The 21,330-nt window shown below is 43.1% G+C and overlaps 2 protein-coding genes across 2 annotated transcripts; one reads left to right on the top strand and one right to left on the bottom strand.

Moving 5' to 3' along the window:
- On the bottom strand, positions 16,243-18,839 carry LOC107606621. The gene is made up of 3 exons (XM_016308662.1): positions 18,224-18,839; positions 17,142-18,140; positions 16,243-17,063 (listed from the first exon to the last, which is right to left on the bottom strand). The coding sequence occupies exons 1-3, from the start codon at positions 18,837-18,839 to the stop codon at positions 16,243-16,245; spliced, it is 2,436 nt and encodes an 811-aa protein (XP_016164148.1).
- LOC107609433 (protein SRC2 homolog) lies at positions 19,546-20,969 on the top strand. The gene has a single exon (XM_016311414.2). The coding sequence runs from the start codon at positions 19,737-19,739 to the stop codon at positions 20,703-20,705; it is 969 nt and encodes a 322-aa protein (XP_016166900.1). The 5' UTR covers positions 19,546-19,736; the 3' UTR covers positions 20,706-20,969.

The following is a 21,330-nucleotide window of genomic DNA, read 5'->3' as shown; positions in this document are numbered from 1 at the left end:
GACTGGGAAAAGTGCCGCTCAGGAGAGGTGCTGCGTTGATAGGGTGGGAGGCCATGGCGGCGCAGGAGTGCTCCTCGTGAGGAGAAGGCAGGAGGCCTGTGGCTCCCTCGGATTGGAGAATGCGACGCACCCATAGGGAGCGGTGGGCTACCCCGCGATGTCCCCCATGACGCTGGACGGTAATGGAGCGCTGGCGGCTGATGGCGACGGAGGCCAAGCGTCGTCGAAGACCCGTGCTGGGGTGGTGGCGTCAGGCTGGGGTCGTTGGGACTGCTACTGTGCAGTTCGGACAAGAGGAATCTGAAGCTGTGCAGTATGATGAGGAAGATGATATAATGGCAATACTTCAGGCACAGAACGAGGCAATTGCGCAGAAGAAAAAACAGGCTAGGCAGAAGGAGAAAGCAAGACGGAGTCGGCTAAAAAATCGGAAAAGGTGTGTATAAGTGCTTTAAAATAATTTTTAGTTCCTGAAATATTAGGGGGTTGGCGGGAGTTGGTAAACTGAGTATGGTAAAGAACTTTCGGAGAAAATTTAAATTGAATATGCTAGGCCTGATAGAGACAAAGAAAGAGGTTGTGACAAACTTTGATGTGCTGCAACTGTGGGGTAATGGGGCGGTTAAATGGGAGTTCGTGGGGTCGGTTGGCGCTGCAGGTGGTCTGTTATTGATGTGGGATGAAACAGTATTTAAGATGAACAATTCCTATAAAGGAGATTGTTGGTTGTGTGTGGAGGGTGTGTTACTAAAAAACAATTTCTCTTGTACTTTTTGCCTAGTTTATGGCCTGCATAATAGGGCGGAGAAGCTTGTTATGTGGGAAGAGCTGAGCTTCTTATTTGGGTTATGTCAAGTCTCGCTTTGCTACTTGGGGGATTTTAACGAGATAACTCATATGGAAGAGAGAAGGGGAGCTACTTCTTTGACGGTGTCTGCAGCTGAGTTTAAATCCTGGATCCAAGATATGGAGCTAGTGGACTTAGCAATCTCTGATCGCTTGTTCATCTGGTTCAGAGGGCAATCATGCAGTCGAATTGATAGGGTCTTGGTTAGCTTGGAGTGGTTAGAAGTGTTTCCTGAAACAAGGCTACGAGGTGGACCTAGAGGGCTATCTGACCATTGTCCATTGATTATGGAGGTCTCCCGGATTAGAGGGAGGCCTAGACCTTTTCATAGTTTGGACCCCTGATTTACTCATGATGGGTTCTTGAGGATGGTAAAAGAGGAATGTAGGAGTTTAGGGGAGGTACAGTTTATGGACAAGTTAAAGGCTTTGGCAATGCCACTGGGTAGATGGCATAAAGAGCACTTTGGGGGCATAGACACAAGGATCACACAGTTTGAAGATGAAATAAAGAAAATGGATGACATGGTTGGTACTGGAGTGGCTGATGGGACTATTGAAGCAAGGAGAAAGGCGCTTGTGAGCTTCTGTAGAAGGTGGTATATAAGAAAGGAGCTACATTGGAAGCAGATGTCAAGATCTCAGCATGTGAAGGAGATGGACAAAAATACCCGCTATTTTCACAATTTAGCCTCAGCGCGAAGAAGGTCCAATCAGATTGATCCCTTACTGGTAAATGGGAGGTTGGTCAGGAATCAAGCAAGAATCAAGATTGCTATCCGAGACTTCTATAAGGAGCTATACCACCAGGAGCCTTTGCCGATTATTGGGTTCAGGGATGGGTTGGTAAAGCAAATTCTTCCGGAAGAGGCAACAGAGGTAGAGCTGATGCCAACTACTGAAGAAATAAAGGAGGCAGTTTGGGATTGTGAGTCAACAAAGGCACCAGGCAGTGATGGGTATAATATGAATTTTATAAAGAAGTGTTGGGAAGAATTAGGTGGAGAGTTCCTGGCGCTGTGAAAGGGTTCTTCTAGTCAGCAAAGCTTCCTAGCGAATCGAACGTCACTTGGGTAGCGCTGGCGCCAAAGTTTACTGGAGCCAAAGAAATAAAGGATCTTCGGCGGATTAGTATGGTGGGTTGTGTCTATAAGGTCATTTCTAAGGTTTTGGTTTGGAGGATGCGGCGGGTAATGCCGGGTCTGGTAGGAGAGACTCAGAGCGCTTTGGTGAAGGGTAGAAAAATACACGATGGGACTTTGATCACCTGTGAAACCGTGCATTGGCTGAAGGCATAGAAAAAGAACTCCGCGATAATAAAGCTAGATTTCCAAAAGGCTTATGATAGAGTCAAGTGGGGCTTTGTGGATATTGTTTTACAGAAGATGGGTTTTGGTCAGAGATTGAGAGGCTGGATTAAGGAGTGTGTCTGCTCTACTTCTATGTCGGTACTTGTCAATGGATCACCTTCGAAGCCGTTCAAAATGGAAAGGGATTTGCGATAAGGAGACCCGCTATCTCCATTCCTGTTTGTTCTAGTTGTTGATGTTCTTCATAGGATGATTGGAGAGGCAGTCAGGAACGGCCGTATCTATCCACTACTGGTTGGTAAGGATAACATTGAGCTATCTCACTTGCAGTTTGTGGATGATACTATTCTCTTCTGCCCACCTGATGAGGAGACCATCAGAAATTATCAGCGATTGCTTCGGTGCTTTGAACTGATGTCTGCATTGAGAATCAATTTTCAGAAGTCTAACATCATTCCGGTAAATTGTGATAGGCTGTGGACCCGTAGAATGTGTCTATTATTGGGTTATACGGAGGCTTCATTACCAATTAGATATCTGGGCATTCCCCTGGGAGCAAATCTGAGACTGGTTAGGACATGGAAACCAGTGATTGACAAGGTCGAAGAAAAGCTGAGCTTATAAAAAGTTAAGACCCTCAACAAAGCAGGCAAGCTGGTCCTCATTAAGTCGATTCTAAGTAGCCTACCTATTTACTACCTCAGCTTGTACAGGATGCCGAAGACAGTGGCAGAGAAGTTGATTTCATTACAACGCCAGTTCTTGTGGAGTACGGAGGAGGGGAGGCAAGGATTACCACTCGTGAAGTGGAAAGTAGTAATGACTCCAAAGAAGGCAGGCGGATTGGGAGTTGGTGATGCAGTTATTCGAAATACAGCATTGTTGTTTAAGTGGTGGTGGAGGTTCTCAAAGGAAGAATGTCCCTTATGGAAGAAAGTGGTTTGCTCTTGTACCCACATGGATCCTGCTGTGATGCTGCGCGACCAGCCTGTCCCCAAAAGAGGGGGTCCTTGGAAGGATATCTGTCAGCTACATATCCGCGAACCGCAGTTGAGAGAAAAGATGATTAGCGGGTTGTTGATGGACCTCGGGAGTGGCAGAACAATCCGATTTTGGGAGGATAGCTGGCTACCTAATGGGGTATTGAAAGATATGTTTCCTAGGCTCTACTCGGTTTCAACCTTTAACGGTTCAGTGGTAGGGGATTGTGGGTTTTGGGATGGGTTAGACTAGATTTGGAGCTTTTAGTGGAGGAGGGAGTTGTTCCAATGGGAGTTGAATTTAGTTAACTAACTTCATGAGACCTTACACACAATCAAGCCCACAGCTGAGAGAGAGGATAGCGTGGTGTAGAAATTTGATAAAACAGGTGTTTATTCAACTAAGTCCTTTGCCCAGGCGCTGTATGAGGAAGTTCTACTGGAGGAAGTCACAAGTTATAGCTTCACGAGTGCTGTTTGGAAAGGGTTCGTCCCCCCGAGGATTGAGCTCTTGTCCTGGTTTGTGTTGATCGGAATGGTGAATACTAAGGACCGGCTGGGTAGACTACATGTTATTGATCAGAATGACACTTTGTGTGTGCTATGTTGTAAGTCTGAGGAAATTGCCTTTCATCTGTTTCTTGGTTGTGAGATTACATGGCAGGTGTGGTGTGCTTGGCTATTTGCCTTTGGAAAGAGTCGGTGCTTGCCAGGTACTCTAAAGGCCCACTTTGAAAGCTGGACGACCTCAGTAGCAAGGAAGGTTGATAGAAAGTGGTGGTTCATTGGGTTCTTTGCTGTTGTTTGGACAATCTGGCTAGAAAGGAATGGCAGGCTATTCCGAAATCATGCTTCAGGTGTGCTGGTAATTATAAATAAGTCGTTTGAGTTTGCTGAGGAATGGATTGGTGGAGAGTCCTGTGGTTGTTGATGGCCTTGCCAAAAATGACTAGGGGTTGTTTAGTATCTAGATTATTCATGATCTTTGTAGCACCTTTTCACTGCTCCACCCTGTTGTGTTGAGCTCCCTTTAATTCAAAAAAAAATATTTAGTTGATTAATGTCGTTACTACATGACATTTTTTCCTAGTCTTCTTTTCCTCTTTTCATCAACTTCTTAATTTCTCCGCGGTTGCTCTAATGTCCTTCTCATCACTCAAATGGTGAATTTGGCAAATGAAGTTGTGTGGAAATCACTAACAAAAAATGTGCTATTTATAGCCATTATGGTTTAGTTTGCGCTAAAAGCGAAAACACATACTGATTAATTTATTTTATTTAAATAAAAAAACAATAATTTAATTATGAGGATACATATTAGTGCATGACTAATGTTCATGTTTGAGACCAAAAAAGAAATTTTGGTCTTGTTCCTGTGTGGATACCTGGAGGGGAGCTTGGCTACTGAGGGTCGACGTCGAGTTGTTATCTTCAGTGTCGATCTATGAGCCTTGGGATAGTCCGAGCTTTCCGCCTAGAGAGATGTCCAATCGTGCAGAGTATGAACAAAGAAAAAGGGGATAGTGTACCTGCAAAGGCACTCCGAAACTTAAGTTAGTATTGAGAATTCAATGTGTTCTTTAGGATAGAAGATCATACCTTTTTATAAGTGGAATGAAATAGGTCGGTTATATTTCTGCTTTATTTTCTGAATTGAAGAGTAATAATAAGGTTTAATGAGTGATGATGTCTGGTCGGACGTTTTGATTCTAGGATGTAGGACGTTGAGCTCAGTTGTAACGCGTAACACCGAACTATGCTGCATTTTTCCGAGTTATTATGACTCATAATGCCGAGTTATGACTTGATATTTGTAGCGGTTGGATCATAGCCTCCAAGCTTAGCTTGGGAATGTATTTAATGAAGCAGGTTGAGCTTATTAATGAAACATAAGTCGGTTATTGAGCGAGTAACTCGGCCAATTGGGTTAGGCCTTGTAGTCCCCAGTTCAAATTGCTTTATTAAACAGTTAATGATGGTAAATGGTGGTGTGAGTATGAGAGAGACAGAATTAAATGCACGTGCGTGGTTCTAATGTCCCTCACGTTTTTTGATGTAACTGATTGATTGAGGGGAGTGGAATTGAAAGAGTTGGGTAAAGTGTGTTTAATTAAAACACTTTTGGAATCCTGAAGGTTTTCACTTTGGCTCCTTTTCTCTTTCTTGTTTATCAGAGACGTTTTGAAGCAATATGAGTAAAAGAAGTATGCTCTAATTTCTTTGTTTTTCCTCCTACATTTGTTTGCTTTTGTTCTTCTTCTTCTACATTTGTTGGTTGCTGATGGGTTTCGAAAAGGAGAAAAAAGAGAAGATTGATTGGTCATATGATTAGGTGAATGAGGACGTGGGGAGTCGTGCATCTCTGTTTATGGATGAAGATGTTGTGAAGCAGATTGATAGTAGTAGGATTGTTAGGTAGGTTCTGGGGTTCGGGTGTAGCTACTTTCCTGTTCTTTAGGTGACAGAGTTTTTCACAGAGGGGAGGGTTTTGAGCATTTCTATATGTATAGTAGCGTTTTGAAGAAATTGAGGATGAAGCTTCCGTTTACAGACTTTGAGTGTCCGGTGTTAAAGCAGCTAAATTGTGCACCTTCCCAACTTCACCCTAATGGCTGGGCATTTCTTTGTAGTTTTGAAATCCTAATGGAGTTTTTGGAGGAGAAACCGACAGTGGAGTTATTCTTTTCATTATTTCAAGCCAAAGGAGTTTGGAAGGGGGGTTAGGTGAACTTGAATAGTTCACCCCGATTTGTTGTTTTCAAACTTTACAAATCCTCCTTTAAAAATTTCAAGGAAATGTATGTGAAGGTTAGAAATGCTGAGGGAGAGTTCCCTTTTTATATGGATGAGCATTTTGGGGAGAAGTTTTCTGTCTGGTGGTGTTCGGAGCCTCAGAGTATTCTAGTCCCAGAAATTATAAATGCAAGGAATGAGTGCATCATAGAATACTTAATCAAAGCTGTTGATCAGAAAGAGTTAATCTTGATGTTTGACTTGCTTCAGTGGGAGGATAATAGAGATGCCGTTATAGAGTATTTAGGTGAGAGTTTGAATATTTGTGTTATGAATGAGGTCGAGATATGTTGTTACTGTGTGTTTTGGCTTGTTTTCTAGGAGAAAAATATCCTGGAGTGTCTGCTGCGACTCTGAGGGCGCGAGTAAAAAGCAAAAATTTGGACAAGGAGAGGTCGTCCTCTAAGGTTGACAAAGCCGCTGGTGTTGGCAAGGTTAACCATCCCAAGCCGAGGAGGAGAAAGGTTGTTCTGAAGAAGAGGAAACATGATGTGGTTGATTTGTCTGATGAGTCCGAGAATATTCAGGACGAGGTTCCAGCGGAAGAGCTTGATTTTTTTTTTTAAATCAAAAGAAATTGCATGATGTGGCCGAGCAAAGTGATGGGTCGTCGCTGTGGGGGAAGGATTTTCCATTTATGGTGGTGACAGACGAGGTGTGTCAGGGGCCGTCGGATATCACATTGGCTGGTGAAGTCGGTGATGTGGTCATTGATCAATATATGTCGGTATGTATGTGATTTTAGTTTTGTCAATTATGTTTTGGGTAGATATCTATGTATCAATTGCTATGTCTCTGAAGGTTATTGGACTTCGGCTTGCGAGCTTAGGGCGCAGCCAAGAGAAAAAACATCGGCAAGTTGCCAAACAGAAGCCATATGTAAATTTGGAGGAACAGTGGAAGATGTGAGAAAGAAAGAGGTTGATCTCTCGAGTATGAGTACTCGGATGGTAGAGTTGACTGCTGAGTTGAAAAATATAGAGAAGAGCAAGGAGACATCAATCTTAGATTCTTTTATTGAAGGGTTTGAGCGAGCTTCTCTTCAAGCCAGGTTCCTAGCTCCTAACGTGGATTTTGGTATGATGGATCCGGGCAAAATTGTTCGGGATGGAGCCATGGTTGAGGATGATGGTGCTGAAGAGGAGGAAGGTGAAAATGTTGGGCAGTAACCCTAGTTTCATAATTCATACATCTGTATATTTTGTTTAAACTTTGTAATAGTGGTTTAGTAAAAATTGTTTGCTCTTAAAATGAGCACTTTTACTGTTTATATTTTGGATGTTTTTGCTGCCAGTTTGAAGTGGGCATTTTATTTTTCATATGGTAAAATGTTGTGTTGCATCTTTTGATTTATAAGTAGGATTATCTGCGAGGTACCCTGTAATAGGTGTAGGATAGGATATGTCAGATAAAGTAGATGCAAGTTGGGTATAATGAGTTTGTTTTCATCCTTGCCTTGTTTGTTTGATCGATTTGATGGGTTAGATTCGGCCAATTTACGCTGATGGGTAATGACCGAGTAGGCTGTGTATGAATAGTTATTGGATATTTGTTTGATTGGCATAGTTCGATTGATCAGACTCGGAATATAGATCGGCTACATGGTAAAGTCTGATTAGTCGGATTCAGAGTATTGGTAGTATATTTGGTTAAAGCTGAATGATCATCTGTTTGTTTGATCGTTAAAGTCCGAATTGAATAGAACTCGGCTGTTCATTTGACTGGTGAAGTCCGATTAGAATAGAGCTCGACTGTTCATTTGACTGGTGAAGTCCGAATAGTTAGATTCAAAATAGAGTTTGGTCGGATAATAGTATAAATTCGGAGATAAGAAAAGGTACTTAATATGATAATTAATCTGATGAAAACAGGAAACTTATATATGTTAACAAACCTTTGGTTACAAAGGTGTAGGTAGGTGAGCCTCGTTAAAACCTCTCCCAGCAAAACCCGTTTTGGAAAAAATATTGGTAGTAGGAAAAAGAGTACTCGCCTGTCCCTGGCTTTTAACTGTAATATAACTTTAAAGATGATACATTCCAAGTGTTAGGCAAATCATTACCATCTAAGGTTTGTAATTAGTAAGCTCCATTGCCAATGACTTTTATGATTCGGTAAGGGCGCTCCCAGTTAGCTGCTAGTTTGACATGGCTTGATGGTTTCGTGGCCTGTTTGGTTCTTCTGAACACAAGGTCGTTTACTTGAAAAGACCTTGGGTGAAGTCTTTGATTATATTGCCGAGCTATGCGCTGTTGCATAGCTAGGTGTTTGATTGCTGTGGAAGATCTAACTTCTTCAAGGAGGTCCAGTTCAGATTGCTGGGATGTGTATTTTGTAGTATGGTCGGCCATTTCAATGCGCAATGAGGATTGGGAGATCTCCACGGTAATATTGCGTCGGAACCGTAGACTAATCGAAAAGGTGTTTCCTTTGTTGTTGAGTGGATGGTGGTATTATATCCCCATATGATCTCTGGGATGAGTTCGGCCCAAAGCCCTTTGGCGTCGTCGAGTTTCTTTCTTAAGGCATGTAAGATGACCTTATTCGCGGCCTCTGCTAGCCCATTTGTTTGTGGGTCCTCTACTGATGAAAAATGCTGGTTGACCTTTAGATTCTGCAAAAAGGAGATGAATTTTTTATCGACAAACTGGTGTCCATTATCAGTGATAATGTGTCGTGGTATGCTGAATCGATAAATAATATGCTTCCATACAAAGAAGATCATTTGTTGTGAGGCGATCTTTGCTAAGGTTTGTGCCTCTATCCATTTTTAGAAGTAATCAGTTGCTACTATTAAAAATTTTATCTGGCCGGCCGCTAGGGGGAAAGGGCCGAGGATGTCGAGCCCCCATTGGTTGAACGGCCAGCTTACCTCGGAACAGTGTAGTAGTTCGGCTGGAAGGTGGGTGATCGGACTGTGTTTTTGGCAGTTGTCACAGCTTTTGACTTTTGTTTTACAATCTTGTTGCAACGTCGGCCAATAGAAACCAGCTCGGAGGATCTTTGAAGACAGGCTCCAAGCTCCGAGGTGTGTACAACAGATACCTTCATGTGCTTCGGCAAGTACAAGATCGACTTCTAATCTGCAAAGACATTTTAGTAAAGGACGAGAGAATCCTCGTTTATATAGGCAATTGTTATAAATTGTAAAGAATGAGGCTTGTCGGCGAAAGTGCCGAATTTTTTTGACTTTGCCTGGCAAGATTCCTGTTCGAAGATAGTTTATGTATGGTGTTCTCCAATCTGCATCCTGCGTTCCACTTAGAACTACTGTTAATTCTATATTGGTTTAAGTAAGGTAGATCAGTGAAGAGATGAATTATTTCTTTGGGTGCTGGCGAGCTAAGAGAGAATGTCAGCTCGACTATTGTTCTCCCGAGGTATATGTTCAATGTGACATTTATGAAATTTTGAAAGTAAAGTTTGAACAATTGCTAGGTATTTGGATAATAAAGGGTCTTTTACCTGGTACAGCTCGTTTACCTGCTAAACAATGAGTAGAGAATCACAGTATACCTTAAGCTCGGCTATATTGAGATCAGAAGCTAGTTTGAGGCCGGCAATAAGAGCTTCATACTCACTCTGGTTGTTGCTCGCCTTGAAGGAAAAGTGTAGCGAATGCTCAATGACGTTACCATTTCCATCATCGAGGATGATCCCGGCGCCACACCCGTGTGGGTTAGAGGAGCCATCTACATACAAAGACCATTCTGGTGAACTTTCGGCGATGTCCAGTACTGTGAATTCGGCAATGAAATCAGCCAAAAATTGAGATTTGATAGATGATCATCCTTGGTATCTGATGTCAAACTCGAAAAGTTCGACCGACCATTTTACTAGTCGGCCAGCTAGTTCTGGTTTCTGTATGACTTGTCTCAAAGGTTGATCCGTCCGAACATGGATGACATGACTCTGGAAGTATGGCCGGAGTCTCCTTGCCGAGAAGACAAGAGCTAAAGCCAGCCTCTCAATGCTCAGATAGCGAAGTTCAGCATTCTATAGTGTTTTGCTGCTGAAATAGATCGGCAACTACTGCTTTTGCCTTTCTGCAATAAGAGCGGAGCTTACTGCCCAGTTAGTCATAGATAAATATAAGAATAATGGTTTCCCTTTAGGGAGGGTTTGTAAAATTGGTGGTTTTGAAAGAGTTTCTTTGATGGTTGTGAATGCTTATTCACATTCATTGCTCCATTAGAAATCCTTTTTCTTTTTTAAAGTTTGGAAGAAACATAAAGACTTAGAAGCTAGGCAAGGTAAGAAACGAAAAAGTGCAGCAAGTCTCCCTGTCAACTGTTGGACTTCTTTGATAGTTTGTGGGCTTGTCATATCTAAAACAGCTCGGCACTTTTTTGGATTTTCTTCAATACCTCGGCTACTGAGCATGAAGCCGAGGAATTTGCCACTTTGTACGCCAAATGCGCACTTCTCGGGGTTTAAACGCATGCTGTATTTTCTTATTTGACCGAAGATTTCTGCGAGGCCATCAAGGTGGTTGTTGTCGATTTTCGTTTTGGCGACCATGTCGTCAACGTAGACCTCAATGTTCCTGCCAATCTGTTGGGCGAATACTTTGTCCATTAGGCGTTGATATGTTGCACCTGCATTCTTAAGGCCAAACGGCATCACTTTATAACAGTAGTTTCCATATTCAGTAATAAAAGCTGTCTTACTTTGATCGGATGGATGCATTTGGATCTGGTTATAGCTAGAGTATGCATCCATAAAGCTAAGTTTTTCATAACCAGAGGTATTATCAACTAAGCAATGAATAGATCGTAAAGGATAGGACTCTCTTGGGCATGTTTTGTTGAGATCGGTGAAATCAACACACATGTGCCATTTACCATTGTGTTTTTTCACCATGACGACATTTACTAACCATGTTGTGAATCTGATCTCTTGAATGAAGCTGGCATGGATGAGCTTCTTGGTTTCTTCCAGAGAGGCTTGTTTGCGGTCATGACCTAGGTTTCGCTTTTTCTGTGCTATAGGTCGGATAGAAGGATCTAATACCAGTTTGTGGGATATGACAGATGGGTCAATTCCTGGCATGTCTGCTGGGGTCCAAACAAATAGGTCGACATTTTGTTGTAGAAATGTTCATAATGAGGCCTTCTCTTCTGAGCTTAGTGTGGATCCCGCATAAGTGAACTTTTCCGAGCTATCTGTGAAATAGATTTTATGCAGGTCTTCGGTCGGGGTTGGTCTTTCGAGGCTTCTTGCCTTGGGATCAAGGTCGGCCAGGACTGGTAGTTTGGCTTTGTTACTGATACTGTTCACGTGGGCTTGCATACTTTGATTTGGTTTTTTGAAACTGTTGTTGTAGCATTCTCTGGCTTCTCAGGCATCACTGTGAATAGTTGCAATTGTATTATCCTGCAAAGGGAACTTAACACAGAGATGAATTGTAGAAATAATGGCACCAAACTTATTTAAAAAAGGTCGGCCAAGTATCAAATTGTAAAGACTAAAACAGTCGACGACTAAGTATTGAATATCCGAAGTTTTTGATAATGGAACCTCACCCAGTGTGGTTTGGAACCACACAGACCCCATAACCGGGACCCGCTCACCTGAGAAACAGACCAGGTCCCAGTGGAAGGTTGGAGGATGTTGTTGCTTAGTTTCATCTTCTGAAAGGTCGTCTAGATTTGTTACGTTATTGTTAAGGTCGGATGTCTGGAATGTTATCTGAGGAAAATATGGAGGTGTCTGCTGTTGATGTTTATCGGCTTCTTTGGAAAGCATAGCTCGGTAAGACCGCTTTCTTGCCGAGCTTGTGGCCCCTCCACCTGCAAAACCTCCAGAAATATAGTTAATAATACGTCTTAGTTGGTCGGGAAGATTGGTGTTCTTCGATGTCAATTTGATCTTTTGCCTTTTCACGAAACTCGACCATGGTTTTAGGTTTGGCCACGGCAATGGTCTCTTAGAATTTTCCTGGTCGGAGTCCGCTTTTTATTGTGTGCAGTTCCACCTAGGGGTGGAGATCGGGTATACTCATGGCTATCTTCGTGAAGCGCATCATGTAGTCTCTGAGACTTTTATGATGGCCTTGTTTGATTGTGTTCAAGTAATCAAAGTCATGCAGATAGATGGCTGATCCAACAAAATGCTCCTCGAAGGGCTTTGATAAGTCTCGAAACCAGAAATAGAACCTGTAGGCAAAGAACAAAACCAATCAAGTGCAGGACCGTCTAAGTAAGATGGAAAACAACGACATAAAACTTTATCAGAAGCACTATTTACTATCATTATGGAGGTGAACTTTTTGATGTATTTCTTCGGATCACCTAGCCCATCATAGGGGGTTAGGGTGGTTGGCAGAGTGAACCTCCTGGGCAACACGAAGTTCATCACCTCGTCCGTGTATGGCCCAGGGGAGTTTTCTAGGTTGTCATCCTCTTCTTCTGGCGAAGCTTCCTCATTGTGCTTAGGTTGCTCTTCTTCGTGCCGAGCAGTTTTGGAGACATGCGTCGGCCCTGACTGATGCTCGGCTTCTTCCGTTCGTTCTTGTCGATCATTGTTATTTTTGATACGGGTATTATTCAAATTAGCAATCTGATTTGCCATTCTTTGGTTCTCTTCGACCATGCGCTAGTTGGCTTGCCGCAACTCGGTCACCATCTGAAGAAGTTCAGATGGCGTGGGTGGAAGTTGTTCAGCCATGGCTTCAGGCGAGAACGTCAAGGCCGATGATATAAAGAAAGAATTATATTCTCAGCCCTACGGTGGGCGCCAATTGTTCCTGTGTGGATACCTGGAGGGGAGCTCGGCTACTGAGGGTCGACGTCCAGTTGTTATCTTCGGTGCCGATCTTTGAGCCTTGGGATAGTCCGAGCTTTCTGCCTAGGGAGATGTCCAATCGTGCAGAGTATGAACAAGGAAAAAAGGGGGAGTGTACCTGCAAAGGCACTTCGAAACTTAAGTTAGTATTGAGAATTCAATGTGTCCTTTAGGATAGAAGATCATACCTTTTTATAAGTGGAATGAAATAGGTCGGTTATATTTCTGCTTTATTATCTGAATTGAAGAGTAATAATAAGGTTTAATGAGTGATGATGTTTGGTTGGACGTTTTGATTCTAGGATGTAGGTCGTTGAACTCGGTTGTAACGCGTAACGCCGAACTGTGCTGCATTTTGTCGAGTTATGACTCACAATGCCGAATTATGACTTGATATTTATAACGGTCGGATCAGGTTTAAATCCTAAATTAAATCTCAATTCCTAAAGGATCAACCTCAAATATCCCTAGACCACACCTTCATTGCATTGACCCAACTATATGCTCTTACCTTGTTCATATGCATGTAATTTTATTTGGAAAACTTTGTTTTGTTCGGTCTTGTACATTATATACTTGTAACAAGGATTGATAAGCCGTTTGTTATGGTGTTTCTTCAATAATCTTTGGATGTATGGATAACACAATGGTGAAGTGCAGATAAATGGATGCATGGTGTGATGTCCATAAATGTGGACCTGTGAAGATCAGAGACCTGCAAAACGCAGGTAACGTTTTGCATGAACAAGAAACAGAAAATTACAGGCCCTGCAAAACGCAGACTGCGATTGGCGGAAAAATGGAACAAGAAATTGAAACGTGTCCTGCATGCCGACAGGACCAAAGCTTGACCAACTTCGAACTGAGCAAAACGCAGAATGCGTTTGTCAGTGACCAGAGCAAAACGCTGGATGCGTTTTGCAGGCTCCATACATGCATGCGTGCCACGTATTTTGGGAGGGGGTTCAGCTGGGTCCTTATAAGTGAGAAACACAGATTGAAGTAGAAGTTTGGATAACTATTATTATAATTAGAGTGTTATTATGATTATTTTATAATACTAGTTATGATAGTGAGAATAAATTATTATTAATTTTTAATAATTAATAATACTGTTTAATAAATAATAGATAAATATTCGTGATTTTTTAACAATTTATTATTATTATGTTTTAACCGGTATTATTTAGAATTTAATAATTATCATTTTTTTTTCAGGCTATCAGAAATTTGTTGCCCAGAAAACTGGATCCGCCAGATACGTTGAATGAGGTAGCTGCAGCGACATTGGCATTGACTGGTTTTCAACACGTTTTACGAGTGGGCGAAATGAGAGGTCATTCTGCACTACTGAGTGCTTTGGTGGAACGCTGGAGGCCGGAGATTCACATGTTTCATCTTCCGGTCCGTGAAGTGACGGTAACACTGGAAGATGTGAGCTATATTCTTGGTCTCCCGATTAATGGGGATGCTGTTACGGGTAGATCAGATAGCAGCCACCAGTTTTTGGTGGAGAACTGCATTGTGTGTTTTGGTCGGGAGCCCGGTCCGGACGATCACGTGTTGGGAAAGGTTAATATTGCTTGGGTCCGGCGGTGCAGAGACACCGAGCCGTGTGATACTCAGGAGTCTCTCGAGCGGTACGTCCGAGCGCACATTTTCTGCATGCTCGGTACAATTGTGTTTCCGGATAAGTCGACCGTTTCACTGAACTCGAAGTTTCTACCGCAACTTAGGAATTTCCACCGGATTTCAGGGTATAGTTGGGGAGCAGCCAATCTGGCACACCTATACAGATCGTTGTGTCGTGCCTCACGATACAACTGCAAGGAAATAGATGGCCCACTGATACTACTTTTTGTTTGGGCGTGGGAGCGTATGCCATTCCTGGCACCTATACCCCGCGATCAACACGGCAATATTGGTGTTCCACTAGCGCGACGGTATTGGCTTTTAGCGTTGTTGTTATTGTTATTATTATTATTAAGCTTATTATTATTATTATTATTATTATTATTATTATTATTATTATTATTATTATTTTGTTCTTCTTATTAATAATGTTATTATGTTTTCGTTAGGTGGAGTCATTGGCGCCGACATACGAGATATATACGGCGGCCCACTACGATTTTAGGCGAGGTCTTGACGACATGGGAATTGACGACGTAAGTTGTACCATTAATGTCCAATGTTTTTATTCAGAAGAATAGTTTTTCTAATCGACCTCTTGGTAACTATTATGCAGTTTATATGGCGGCCATATATAGGAGTGGGGATTCCGGATGGCCTTGAACCCCATATGTTCATGTGCTCCACTCAGTCGCCTTTAGTGTCATTCGAGTGCATAGAATGGCACGCAACAGATCGGGTCAGACGACAGTTCGGGATGCAATAGCTACCACCAGGCCCCGCGTTCAACCTTGGTCGTGATCACTGCAAGCGGCTGACAGGAGCACAGAACCATGACTGGGGACAGATTTACAGTCAATGGGTTAACAGATGGACATTTGACCGCTATAACACATTGCAGCTAGGCGAGGAGATTATTGACTTCCATCCTCTTCCAGTGTACTACGACTGGTACACGCAGCAGTATGGGATTCACCTGCGGCTGTCAGATAGAGTTCCAAGCGGAGAGATTGGCGCCGATGAACCACAGCAGCAACAGAAAGAACCAGCTGGCCCTCACCAGGGAGTCCCGCCTCATGAGCAACAGGAACAGGTATTGTTTTTAATTCCTAGTATTATGGTTATTAGGTTTATAAATAGCTATCAGTAATTAGTATTAATTGTATTTACTTGTTAATTAGGTGCCGGCATATGAGCACCACTATCAGGTCCCGGCGTATGAGCACCAGGTTCAAATGTCGGCATATGCCCAGCAGTTTCAGGACCCGGCATATGCCCAGCAGTTTCAGGACCCGGCATATGTTCAGCAGTTTCAGGACCCGGTATATGTCCCGCAGTTTCAGGATCCAGCATATGCCCAGCAGTGGCCGGCATATCAGCAGCAGGCAGCATATGTACCGGAATCACAGCCGCCTCAGGCACCTGAGCCCTACATACCACATCTGGTAATTCCAGCCGAGGGTCACTTTAGTCCGTTGGGTGGATTGGACACCATCAGCTTCTCTGAGGTCCTGAGAGATACAGATTTTCTCGGCCCGATGCAACCGCAGGAAGGGCCTGCTACATCTCATCATTCTACTGGTCGTCGCGCCACTTCAGGTCATGCTAGTGACTTCGACTTTGATCACTCGACGGGTCATGTAGATCCGCTCGGTCCGTCCGCACCACCATGTGGCCAGTTGTTTGATTTGAACGAGTACCCGCAGCAGGAAGAGGGAGACTTGGGGTCCGACTTGGAGCACTGGTATGATCTTGGTGGAGCGAGTGCTCCGGGGATTAAAAACTTTATTTATTATAAATTGTTAACTAGGTTAAAATACATGACGATATTACATAAAAAGTAACATATAATCGTGAAGTAGGTCATAACAAAGTTACAATGAAAAGTTTAACCACTAATGACCTTCAGCGGAGCTTGGACCTACACGCTGAGGACATCGGCTGCGGCTATGTCCCTCGCGTCTACATATAGTGCACCGGCGAGGACCACGCATCTCACATGAATCCATCTCATTCAAGTAGCGGGTGGACTTCGGTCTTCCTTTCGTTGCGCGCCTCAATGTCCAGTTGGCGATCACCTTCGCTCCTTCGTATCTATCCCATGTAGATGGGTCACCCATTGGAACAAACTCGCCTCTGTAAACCTTGCAAATTTCAGACATCTTGTACACATCGTTTACGTACACTTGCCAATCGAGACGCTGATTGGCGCAACATGCAAGCACGTGGCGACATGGAAGTCGCTCGACCTGGAAATGGCCACAGTCGCAGTGTCGTTGCGCAAGGTTGACCGTGTAAATGGTACCATCTTGCATTTCGCGAACCTCAAACATCTCATTACGCCTGTCAAACCGGTTGACCACAACGTTTCCTGCACATCGGAAGCTTTCTTCAACTCTCTTCGTTGCGAACTCTGAATACGTAAATCCGTTGCGGAGACGCTCATGAGCCTCGGTACTCTTCCGAGTGAACAACTCATTCAGCCGATAGAAAGTTGACCGGACCAAGGCAGTCACAGGAAGGTTGCGTGCCCCCTTTAGGACAGAATTTATGCAATCTACCAAGTTTGTCGTCATATGTCCCCAACGATGACCACCATCGAATGCCAACACCCATCTCTCAACACCGATCTCATCGCACCATTGAGTATATGCCTCACCCCGCTCTTTAAGCCTTTGGTAGTTTTTGTTGTACTCCTGCTCCGTTCTAGAATAGCCTGTTGAACAAACCATTTAGTCGTAAGCAGATGTCACAAATTTACTCTGAATAGAACCATAATAGCGAGTTGATATACCTGTGTTTACCACGAGTTTATGCAAATATGGAGCCTTGAACCTCCTTAAGAAGTTGGAGCCGATGTGCCTGATGCAGTACATGTGCCACGCCCTTGGTGGTGACCATGCACCGTTACTGCGAGCTATTGCAGCGTCGATGGAGGTATGGCGGTCAGAAATAATGCCCACCCCATCAATGGTGACAACATATCTCCACAAATTTGTTAGGAAAAACTCCCATGCGTCTGCCGTCTCACCCTCGACTATGGCAAAAGCAATAGGCACAATGTTTTGATTCTCGTCTTGTGCAACCGCTACCAGAAGTGCACCTTTATATTTTCCATACAGGTGCGTGCCATCAACTTGCACCAGCGGCTTGTAGTGTCTAAATGCTACAATACATGGATAGAAGCTCCAAAAAATGCGATGCAGAACTCTTACACCTTGAACCTCCTCAGTCTCACGGTAAACGGGGAGCGTTTTGATTTGAACACGAGACCTTGGCATTTTAACCGTCATTGCTTTCAACCATACTGGCAGGATCTGGTAAGAAACTTTCCAATCACCGAAAACCTTGGCAACGGCTTTCTGCTTTGCCAACCAAGCCTTGCGGTAACTGACAGTGTAGTTGAACCTGGATTGAACTTCTGCAATTACAGACTTCACCTTTATCGAGGGGTCTGATTCGACCAACGGCCTAATGACATCTGCAATTGTGTCCGAGTCCAACTTGGCATGATCTTGTGATATCGTTCCCACGGTGCACGTGTGCTTGCCATTGTATCTCCTGATCTCCCAACAAGCTTTCTTTCGAATCAAGCTAGCCCGGATTAGCCAATCGCACCCTGCACCATACCCCTTGCATTTCGCATAGAATGTTTGCGGCTCAGACTCATACACAGTGTAATCAACCCCTCTAGAGAGAGTGTAGCTTTTGATTACAGATATCACCGACTCTCTCGATCCAAATTCCATGCCAACACTAAACTCGCCATCTTTCGCCTCAGCGTTGCCTTCACCTACGACATGCGCACCACCATCAGTCAGACGAGACATATAAAATAAACACTATAGGAAACTTGAGTTAATAATCATAACATACCCGTATTCGCATACTCAGGAAATTCTGGGTCATGCATGGCTTCCAGATCTAGAGTTCGCATAAAAGACGGAACACCAAACGGGTGCTGGCTTATAATCGCATTCGCTTCATTTGGCACCTCCGGATTGCCTGCCAAGTCTCCGTCATCGTTCTCGTCATCGACTTTATAGTTAGCTTCGAACTCCTCTTCACTGTCATTATTTTCTTCTTCCCAATCTATATCACCAAGCTCATCAACATTGACCTCCTCGCCGACCGCGCCCGACCCTGACTGCTGCTCAAACTCAACGTACAACTCTATCATCGGTACGTGAAATCGGGTTTGTTGATAAATACAGAACATCTGCTGCATACTGGCATCGTCAGTAATGGGCATTAATTGAAACTGTATTAGCCCACCAAATACTTGCACAGGACTTCTGTATAAGAGGTTGCTCACCCTTTTCAAAATGTGGCTTTGAATGTTATTACAAAGCCCATTTTGCAAATCGACAAAGCTCATGGTACATGGAACAGCAAATGATAACGGACATTCACAAACAAAAGTCACTCCTTCATGTGTGTTTGGTATAACTTCACCGTTATAATATACTCGCAAATTTGTAATATTTTCCATAATTTCAACCTCACGTACTCCGATTTTTTTGACACAACTAACTGCAAAAAAAAAAAAAAACTAACAACTACAACATATGTATTTGAAAGAGAAGAATGATGAGTAGAATGGGAGTGAGGCCGTTGCGCTGAGGAGTGCTTCGTATTTATAGGCAGGTCTCTTCAGAAAAATATTTTTTTTTCAACAGACGCAACCTGCGTTTTTTAAAAAGCAATCTGACAAAGCGAAAAAACGCTGCTTACGTTTTGCGTTTTCCAAAAAAAAGAGCTGGCCCTCAGCACAAAACGCAGACTGCGTTTTGTTATTACATAAAAAAAAATTAATTTGGCCCAATACAAAACGCAAGCCACGTTTGGATTAAAACCAATTTAAAAAATTTTTGAAAATCCTGCACCAACAAAAATGCAGGCCACGTTTCTTTCCTTTCCTGCACAACAAAAAAAAACCAAAACAGGCCAAAAGTAAAACGTATCTTACGTTTTACGCCTGTCATCATAGCAGAAAAAATTTTCTCCATGCATCCATTACGTTGAATATCACCCGGCTTTAATCCATATAAAAAAGAAAAGACCCTAAATAATTTGATATATTATTTACCTTATTATAATAGTATCTTTGTTTTATATTTATAAAATTTGCTTTTTAGTTTCTAGTTCTACTGCTGTGTGTGTTTTTTGTTTTTGTTTTTGTTTTTTTGTTTTTTGTTTTTTTCCTAGTAAGTCTTCGCATTCAGGCCTTGTCGACACTCCACAGTACTTAGGGGAATTTGAGTAGTAGAGGAGGAAGTTAGGCAGAGTCGAATTTCTCATTATCCTTACTTAAACAGCTAAACCACGACACAAGCCTCGGCATTTTCTGAAATCCCTAAAAAAAGCTCCCTTTTCCCCCTTTTCTCGAATGGCGTCATCACGGCCTCCTCCGTCGAAATCGGCTGACCTGGACCTCACAATCGTCTCAGCTAAGCACCTCAAAAACGTGAACTGGAAGAACGGCGTTCTCAAACCCTACGTCGTGTTCTGGGTCGACCCTGATCGCCGATTGGCCACTAAATCCGACGATTCCGGCTCCACAAAACCCATCTGGAACGAGCGCTTCACCCTCCCGCTTCCGCCCTCCTACCCACCCCTCCACGACACTTTCCTCACCCTCGAAGTCTTCCATTCTCGCCCTTCTGATACCCCTAACCCCCTCGTAGGTTCCCTCAAAATCCCCCTCAAAGACATTGACGAAACCTCCGACCCCACCCGCATCCGCAAATTCACCCTCTCAAGACCCTCCGGCCGCCCCCACGGCAAGATCCACCTCAAATTGGGACTCCTCGGCCGAACTCCTCTACCGCCGCCGCCGCCATCGCAGACAATTCCTGACTACCCAAACCCTACCCCTAACCCTAATAACAGCAATTCTCCGATGTTCTGTTACGTACCTAACCCCGCTGCGCGTGACTACAGAGGATTCTCGCCTTCGCCTTCTCCTTCTTCTCCTCCTTTCACTGCGTACGGTTCTGCCTCTTACGGTGGTTCGTACAGTGATTTGTACTCTGGGTACTACCCGGGTTACTCAGGTGCGGTTCCGCCGTATCCTTCCAGGCCGTTTATTGATCGGCCCGTGGGCTATGCTGGGCCTAGTGGGCCTTCTGCCCCGCTTGATTACTCTTCCTCTTATGAGCATAAGCCCAAGGGGGGTGGTGGTGGTGTTGGGAAGATGGGCCTTGGTGCTGGGGTTGCGGTGGGTGCTGTTGCTGGAGCGTTGGGTGGGCTTGCTTTGGAAGAAGGTATGAAGTATGAGGAGGACAAGATTACTGAGAGGGTTGAGAATTCAAGCATGGCTACAAGGGATGATTATGATTACCGAGGAGATTATTGATGTTTCAGGTGCTCAAGAAAAACAAAAAAAAGGTTTCAAATTTGATGGATAATTAACTTTATTATCCCAGATTTTCAGCATATTTATGTGTATCTGTATATATATGTGTGATCTCGGAGTTGGAATTTGAAATGCACCTATGGTTTATTGTGATACTTTTCTAATGTTTTATGTGGTGCTTCGTTATCGTTACTATATTATGATGATGATGATGATGATGATGATGATGATGATAATAATAATACTAATATATGATATATATTTGGTTAGACTAATTACTGTTTATTTGCTTGTTTGATTTATCACATTTTCGAATGCTAAAAGTATATAGCTGGTGTAGAGTAGAGGAGAATATTTGAGTATATTGTTGCATCAGGTTCATTTGTATTTTTTGTTTGATATGAGATACTTGCCATTATAATGGGGTGAATCACCAGCTTGGTTATTTTCTGTGATGATGAAATTTTGTTCCTCTTCAACTTGTGATAGGTCTTTGTTTGCACTTTTAGCATTATGTGTGTAGTAGATGTGAATTTTACATGTTTTATATATGACTGAGAAACCCATCTTGAGTGCATTATATAAGGTTTAAATAGTTGGATTTAATTTGTATATATTGTCAATG

This window comes from Arachis ipaensis, chromosome B07 (assembly GCF_000816755.2).
Source record: "Arachis ipaensis cultivar K30076 chromosome B07, Araip1.1, whole genome shotgun sequence".
Taxonomy (NCBI): Eukaryota; Viridiplantae; Streptophyta; class Magnoliopsida; order Fabales; family Fabaceae; genus Arachis; species Arachis ipaensis.
Note: the sequence above shows the minus strand (reverse complement) of the source record. Positions and strands in the feature narration are given on the sequence as shown.